This window comes from Antechinus flavipes, chromosome 4 (assembly GCF_016432865.1).
Source record: "Antechinus flavipes isolate AdamAnt ecotype Samford, QLD, Australia chromosome 4, AdamAnt_v2, whole genome shotgun sequence".
Lineage (NCBI taxonomy): Eukaryota > Metazoa > Chordata > Mammalia > Dasyuromorphia > Dasyuridae > Antechinus > Antechinus flavipes.
In genome coordinates, this window is record NC_067401.1 from 132,123,771 (window position 1) to 132,131,727 (window position 7,957).

General features: G+C 46.0%; 1 protein-coding gene across 1 annotated transcript; it reads left to right on the plus strand.

Annotated features, from left to right (window-relative positions):
* The first annotated feature begins 112 nt into the window (after positions 1–112).
* Positions 113–5,196, plus strand: KRT13 (keratin 13). Its single transcript, XM_051994507.1, has 8 exons — positions 113–663; positions 2,058–2,140; positions 2,733–2,889; positions 3,065–3,226; positions 3,340–3,465; positions 3,554–3,774; positions 4,415–4,443; positions 4,802–5,196. The coding sequence occupies exons 1-8, from the start codon at positions 172–174 to the stop codon at positions 4,870–4,872; spliced, it is 1,341 nt and encodes a 446-aa protein (XP_051850467.1). The 5' UTR covers positions 113–171; the 3' UTR covers positions 4,873–5,196.
* Positions 5,197–7,957: the final 2,761 nt, after the last annotated feature.

Here is a 7,957-nt window from a genome sequence, read left to right on the forward strand (position 1 = left end):
TTAGGGAAACAGGAGTGTCATTGGCATGGACCTCAAGGGTGGGGATGGGAGGAGGGGCCACCTCCACGAAAGGTGTATAAAAGAAACCCTGTTTCAGGGGAGAGTCACATACCCTTGGGTCTAGCTCAAACTAAACAGGATCCTAACTCAGCATCTCCAGCTGCTATAGCCATGAGCTGCCGTCTTCAGACCTCTTCTTCCGTTTATGGAGGTGGTTTTGGTGGGGGCTCTTGCCAACTGGGAGGAGGTCGGGGTGTGTCTGGCTGCTCCTCTAGGTTTGTGTCCTCTGGGTCCATGGGGGGCTATGGTGGTGGGATGAGCTGTGGCTTTGGTGGAGGAGCCAGCAGTGGCTTTGGTGGGGGCTTTGGTGGTGGTGTTGGAGGTGGATATGGGGGAGGCTTTGGGGGAAGCTTTGGAGGTGCCTTTGGTGGCGGCTTTGATCTGGCTAGTGGAGATGGTGGCCTCTTGACTGGCAATGAGAAAATCACCATGCAGAACCTCAACGACCGCCTGGCCTCCTACCTGGACAAGGTGCGGGCTCTGGAGGAAGCCAATGCCGACCTGGAGGTCAAGATCCGGGACTGGCATCTGAAGCAGAGTCCCGCCAGCCCTGAGAGGGATTACAGCCCCTACTTCAAGACCATCGAGGAACTCCGGGAAAAGGTAAGGCTTTGGGATACAGAGGAGACAAGGGGGATTCTCTCCATGGTCAAGTCTGCAAGGTCAAAGATTATAGGAAGCACTGACAGCTATGCTGGGGATAGAATCTCACCCTCCCTTCAGGGGATGTTCTAATGCTTTGTCAAGCGGTCTCTGCTCCTAATGGGGCTATTTATGTCATGCATTTTATCCCACAGTTAATTTTTACTGCAGCTATTACTCAAGTGGAAAGCTTTATTGCTTTATAAACATTCAGTTTTGAAGGAATCTCTCCCTGTAATCCAAGCCTCCTGGCTCTCTAGAAACTGATGACAGTTTTGAGAGTTTAAAGGGATGTGTTCCTGTTTATTGATCAAGGAATAGTTGGACAGTTCCCAGCTGTTCTGTTTACTTTTTCATGAGCATTTGTGATCGCAAGAAAGGAGAATGTTGATGAAGAGATTGAATCCCCAATTCCCCCTCTTGTGACGTGCTTGTCACATTCATGATAGCATGCTGAGACGAGAACAGAGTCCTAGCTTAGGGTGGGGTAGAGTTGAGTCCTCAGCATTCTGGAATCTGGATAAGAAGATGAGGAATCCTAAACAGATATTATATATCTCTGATGCCAACTTAACTTCATTGGGCCTCAGTTTCCTCCTCTGTAAAATGAGGGGGTGTGTAATAAATAGCCATTTATTTTGCACCTTGGTGCTTGAAAATGCTTTACATCCTTTGCTTTTTTTTTTAATCTGTAGAGCAGTCTTAAGAAGTAGTTACTATTTATCTCATCCCTATTTTACAGAAGAGGAAACAAGCTGATAAAGTTTTAAGTGATTTGTCCAAGTTCACATAGTTAATAAATGTCTGGGGTAGGATTTGAACCCAGGTTTTCTTCACTCCAATTCTAGTGCGCTACCTACTCCAGCATGCTGCTTCTGTTTGGATTATTTCTAAGGTTCTTTGCAGCTCTAAGCCCAATGTTCTAGGAAAATCAGGGGTCTGGCTCTACTTGAGCTATTTTTAAGGATGCAGGGGTAGGCTGAGCTGTTTCTTAGCACTCCAGAGAGTAGGACCACAGACCACTGGAGAGAGTGATCCTCCACCCTGAGGAATGTCACACGATTGATGACAAGAAGGAATGTTTGTTTGGAGAAAAAGAGATAGCACCAGGCGCCATTCCTTGCCCTCCTGGTCTTTTTCAGTCCTCTTTTCCATCCTGCACTGATATTGACAATTATAGAACCAAGGAATGCCAGAAATTCAAGAGCTCTTTGAGATTAAAGGGCCTATCCCCACTCAGTTTACACAGGAGACTATTGAGGCTCAGTGACTTGCTTAGGATCATACAGCTAGGTAGTGCCCAAGTTTTCTGTACTCCAAAAGCACCAGATATTAATGTCCCCTATCTCCTACAGATCCAGGCAGCCACCATTGACAACTCTCGGGTTGTTCTGGAGATTGACAATGCCAGGCTGGCTGCTGATGACTTCAGGCTCAAGTAAGTTTCTCTCTGTCTCTCTGTCTTTCCCTCTCTCTGTCTCCCTTTCTGTCTGCATCTCTGCCTCTGTCTTTTTTGTTTCTTTCTGTCCATATCTCTTTCTATCTCTTTCTCTCTCAGCCTCTGTGTCTCTGTTTCTGACTCTGTCTCTCCCTCTTTTCATCCTTTGTGTTTTTTTTTTTTTTTTTTAATTTCCTCTGTCTCTGTTTCGGTTGCCTGTCTCTCTTCTTGTTTCCTCTCTTTCCCCTCTTTTCATCCTTTCTGTTTATTTCCTGTCTCTGTCTCTGTATCTGTCTCTCCCTCTCTCTCCCTTTCTCCTTCCCTCTCTCTCTCTCTCTCTCTCTCTCTCTCTCTCTCTCTCTCTCTCTCTCTCTCTCTCTCTCCCTTCCTCCTCTTTCCTCTCCTTCCCTCACTCTCCCTTTCTCCCTCTCTTTAACTGTCTCTTATTTCTGATAGATTCCCATCTGTCAAACTGGAAGGGTGGGGCTTTGAGGAATATTGAATAAGAAACTCTCAAAGAATGAATGGAGTACAAGGAGAATGTGAGTTCATTTGGAGTGTTATTTAAATTTTGAGTTTTCTCACCCTCTAGGTATGAGAATGAACTGAGCCTGCGCCAGAGTGTGGAGGCTGACATCAATGGCCTGCGCAGGGTGCTGGATGAGTTGACCCTCTCCAAGGCAGACCTGGAGATGCAGATTGAGAGCCTGACTGAGGAGTTGGCCTTCCTCAAGAAGAACCATGAAGAGGTGAGGGAGTGGATGGGAGGCAACAGTGGATGACCTGCCCTGGAGTCCATTAGCTTGGTGGCTTTATCCACACAGAGTGACATCCCCCCTCTCTGTCAAAACTTCAATGTGGAATTCAGTTACAATAGGAGCTGAGAAGAGGAAGAATGAGCTCTGGTTTTTTTCATCTCTATAGGAAATGAAGGAATTTAGTAACCAGGTGGTGGGCCAGGTCAACGTGGAGATGGACGCTACCCCTGGCATTGACCTGACCCGTACACTGGCTGAAATGAGAGAGCAGTACGAAGCTCTGGCAGAGAAGAACCGCCGGGATGCTGAGGCGTGGTTCCAGCAGAAGGTAATCCCGTCCCTTTACAAACCCTGCTTCTTCTCCGATCCGAGGTTGTAGCATTTTGCTCTGCTCCATCTTTGGAAGTCAGATGCTCCATCTTTGATTTATTTTTCCCCCAGAGCGAAGAGCTGAACAAGGAAGTCACCACCAGCACTGAAATGATCCAGACCAGCAAGACCGAGATCACGGAGCTGAGACGCACGCTCCAGGGGCTGGAGATCGAGCTGCAGTCCCAGCTAAGCATGGTAACTTGGCAATCCTCCCTGGGGGACTCCTCGGTTCCGTAACGGACTTCCATCAAGCTCCTGAACCTATTCTTCATTTCCTCCCCAGAAAGCCGGGCTGGAGGCTACCGTGGCAGAGACGGAGTGTCGCTACGCCATGCAGCTGCAGCAGATCCAGGGGCTGATCGGCAGTATCGAGGCTCAGCTGAGCGAGCTCCGTAGCGAGATGGAATGCCAGAACCAGGAGTACAAGATGCTGCTGGACATCAAGACACGGCTGGAGCAGGAGATTGCCACATACCGCAGCCTGCTGGAGGGCCAGGACGCCAAGTAAGCATCATGGCCATACCCTGCCCTCTCAGCCTGGGCTTCAGGGAATGACTCAAGAAGCAATGCTCTGTAATGGATAGGCCAGCTGATTAAGAGAAAGGGAGATCTGGATTCAAATCAGCTCTCAGGCTCTAACCCTGGGCAAGCCACTTAATTTATCTGTAAAATGGGATGTATGTGTATGGCTGGGGAAGGGTGGACTTGATGGATTTAAAGATTTCTTCCACTTCTAAATCCATAATCACACATAAACTAAATCTAGAGTCACACAACTAATAAGTTATGAAGTATGTATATACCTTAAAAAGCTTGGATTAGGGAAGGAGGAGAAGGGAATAAGCATTTATTTAGTGCCTACTGTATATCGCCTTTACAAATTTTATCTCATTTGATTTTTACAACAACCTCATTAAGTAGGTACCATTATTATTCCCATTTTGCAGTTGAGAAAATTGACTAAACACAACATACTGGGGATCCCTTACAATCTAGAGAGTAGCTGACCCAATGAACAAAATCCAAAGGTTTTCAGACTAGAGTGATTTAGCTTCTTGCGAAACTGGAAAAGAAAAGTACATCTTATTTTCTGTCCTTCTTTCTGAAGTGCAGTTTATTCCAATCTTTTTCTTCTTTCTTATAGGATGACTGGCTTCCCCACCTCTGGAACAGGTAAGAGAATCCACACTGGCCTGGATGTGGTTATGTGGGGTAGAGGTGGGTTGGGGAGAGTGGATCATTAAGGGCAAGGAGATAGCTCTGGATTTCCAAGTACTTCAGGAGCTGAGGTACCCCAGCTATGAAGGCTAACACATTCATGGCCAAATGATATTCTCCTTGTTAAAGTCACCCTAATTATCATCCTAAGTATTCCCCTTTTGTTGTAGGAAGACATAATTTTGTCCAGCTAGTTAAGGTGTTCCTCCCTGTGGGTTCTCCCAGTAGACCCATTCCTTGATCTGTAGTGGGTGTCTCTTCTGGGCGGGAAAAGATGACTTTTTTTAATGAGACTTTTTCCTTTCTTTTCCAGGTTCTGGCATCAGCAGTGGTACTAACATTTCTTCTGGGAACCGCCGGACTTCCGAGACCCGAAAGCCATAAATCAACTCAGTCTTTGATCCCTTCCTCTCTCCATCAGTCATCACACAGTAGAGGTCAAGAGGAATGAAAAATCATAAGCTTCTGATGAGCCAGCACCTGCTCAGCCCACCCCACTCCCTCTGTACTCTGTCCCCGGTCACTCACCTGAAGAGGGCTAAAGATGAAGGCTCTTTTCTCTTATTCAGAAGCTTCTCCATCTCACTGTGATGTTTCCTTAAAGGAAAGAGGAGGATATTCTTCTATTTCTCTCTGTCTCTCACGTCTCATGCTCTCACAAAATGAAAGTATTTCAATAAAGGTTTCCCTGCTGTTTCTGCAAACGAATTTTTGATATTGATCTCGTTTTTAAAGATTGAATTGCCTAGAGCATTCATTAGATGCTCATTTTACTTGGCATGGTACTCCGCACTTAGCCTGTTTGAGCAGATCCTGGGGAATGTGATTCTACCTCCTTTCATTGAACTTAGGCAAATGATTTCTATTCTATCCTTAGTTTCTATCTCTATAAGATGATGGGGTAAGAGTAAAGAATCTCTCAGGTCATTGTTGTTACAAAATTATCTGATCCCATGGAATGGATTTCTATTCTTGAACCCAGGACAAGCAAAATCCATCTCAACTTAGTCCTGCCAGTGGTCTTGATGGATTTTTATTACTTGAGCATTCAGAGCTTAGAGCAATTTCTGGTCACTATTCTTTAGGCCAGTGACTAAGACTGGCAATAAAACAAGACTAGCAAGACCTTCTGTTGGCTATCACCATAGCAGAGCATGCTGGTATTGGTCAGTGAGGAAAGGCTCCTTCTCTTTTCCTTCCCAAGCTGGGTTAGAGTCTAGCTAGTCCCCTAGGGTGTTCCTAGAGTGTCCAAGTCACCATTATGGCACCTGCCTGAAACACACCTCACAACACCAGACCAAGGCAGTATCCCACTTTCCATGAGCTACTTTGTAGTAATCAGGGTGTGGTGAGGAATCTCATGTGAGCTGGCTATGAAGTGAAATTCTTCCTTAGAGCCAAAGAGGCACGGGCCCAGAGGAGGCTCCCGTTCCATCTTGGAGAACAGACAGGGAGACAAAAACATTTGGGGAGTAGCCAAGGCTTCACTCCATCAATTGGGAGCCCTTAGGACAGGGGGCGGGATCTCTAGCAATGTCTCTGTCAAAAACCAGCCTCTCCTTCCAGTTTCACTCACCAGGTTCACTATAAACAAGCAGGTTCCTTTCTGGCCGGGTGCTCAGTCAGCTAGAGTGAACAGTTTGAATTTCAGGCCAGTTTGGCTTTGGAGGTTTTCTCAACAGCTCCAGATTTCATTCTAGTCTCTTGAGGATAAGGGGGATGCGTCCATGGCTTGGATTCTTGGTAGAAAGGCCCAAGTGGGTAGACACTGCCATTCCTATAAATGCTCTCCTCTCCTCCCTCCTTTCCTTTCTTTGCTGGTGCAAGCCCATAAACAGCCAGTTCATTGCTCAGCAGTGCTGCTTTTAGGTCTTAGGAAATTAGCATGGTCCCCGAAGATTAACCCATGAGACCCCTATATGAAGAACAAAAAGAAAAGACTCTGGGATTCTCAGCTAAGACCAGAAAGGAGACCTACCACACTGTTAGCTCCTTGAGAGAAGGGCTGTTTGCCTTTCTTTGTATTCCTGGCCCTTAGCACAGGGGCTGGTACACAGCAGGTGCTTAAGAAATCTTACTGTGACAGGTACCTGCAGGAATGAAGAACTGAAGGGATCTTAGAGACCCCTCATTTTATGAAGAATAGTGTCTGATTCCAAACAAGTAAAAGTAACATGGCAACAGAACTGGGGCTATGGGTCCTCTGATTCCAGTTTTTGAGTTCTTTCCATTATATCCACGCTGCCTCTTTTAACCATATACTTGGAATACTTAAGATATGAGACCCAGGGGTGGAAGGAATGATAGATCATTCCTTCCAGCCCTAGGTGCTTGCCAGGAGTCCTCAAACTTTTTAAATAGGGGGTCAGTTCACTGTTCCTCAGACAGTTGGAGGGCTGGACTATAGTAAAAACAAAAACTTTGTTTTGTGGGCCTTTAAATAAAGAAACTTCATAGCCCTGGGTGAGGGGGATAAACATCTTCAGCTGCTGCATCTGGCCCGCGGGCCGTAGTTTGAGGACCCCTGGTACGGTCAGGGTATTTGAGCTTCTTTATAAAGTAAAAGTATAGAAGAATTAAAGGAGTCTGTCCTAGAGCAATGTGGACTATGGCTGAGCCACCAGAAAACAGAAATATTTCAAATGAAGTCAAGGTGTTCTAATACTTATGGGGCCACTAGGTGGCACCATACTGCACAGAGTGCCAGCATCAGGAAGGCTCATCTTCCTAAGTTCAAATCCAGCCTCAGACACTCACTCTCTGTGTGACTCTGGGCCAATCACCTAACCTCAATTGCCTCAGTTTCCTCATCTATAAAATGAACTAGAGAAGGAAATGACAAACCATTCCAGTATCTCTGCCAAGAAAATCCCAAATCAGATCATGAAAAGTCAGATATAACTATAAAACAATAACAAGTTGTCCTGGGAGCTGGAAAAAGAGTGGGACCCCTTAATTCTTGCCTTATTCCTGTCTTTACTCCAAGATGCCAATGGACCTGTGATCTCATTAATGTGGACACTCCTTCCAAGAGGCAGATTTGACCCCACCCATGCCTGCCCTTCTTGGGTGACTCTTCTACATGGCCTTCCATAAAATTGTTCTGAGTAAAGAACAGTCTCCTCCCAGAGAATACACTTCTTTGACCCTCCCTCCATATTTCAACACCACACAGGCCAGCTGTTGTGCTGTAAGGGGTATCTGAAAAACAAATTTTCAGCTGCAGGACATGCTGAGGGCGAGGAAGGAATGATTGGGTTCCCCAGTCATGATTTCTCCAGAACCCATTTCTACCCTTTTATCTTGTTTAGATTAGGCAGGCCTGGAGACTAAGAGCTATTCAAGATAATCCTTCTCCTTGGAACGCTCTAGGCCCAGTGATCCAGGCATTTGAGAAATCCCTGAACTGCTTGGGGGAACTGTGGAAAAAAAATACTCTCCTAGGACACACAATAAGGGTAGCAGGACT

Coding starts and splice junctions, on each gene's coding strand:
- KRT13 (XM_051994507.1), top strand. CDS start 172: ATGAGCTGCCGTCTTCAGACCTCTTCTTCCGTTTATGGAGGTGGTTTT. Junction 2,890..3,064: donor TCAAGAAGAACCATGAAGAG/GTGAGGGAGTGG, acceptor TCATCTCTATAG/GAAATGAAGGAATTTAGTAA. Junction 3,466..3,553: donor TGCAGTCCCAGCTAAGCATG/GTAACTTGGCAA, acceptor TTTCCTCCCCAG/AAAGCCGGGCTGGAGGCTAC.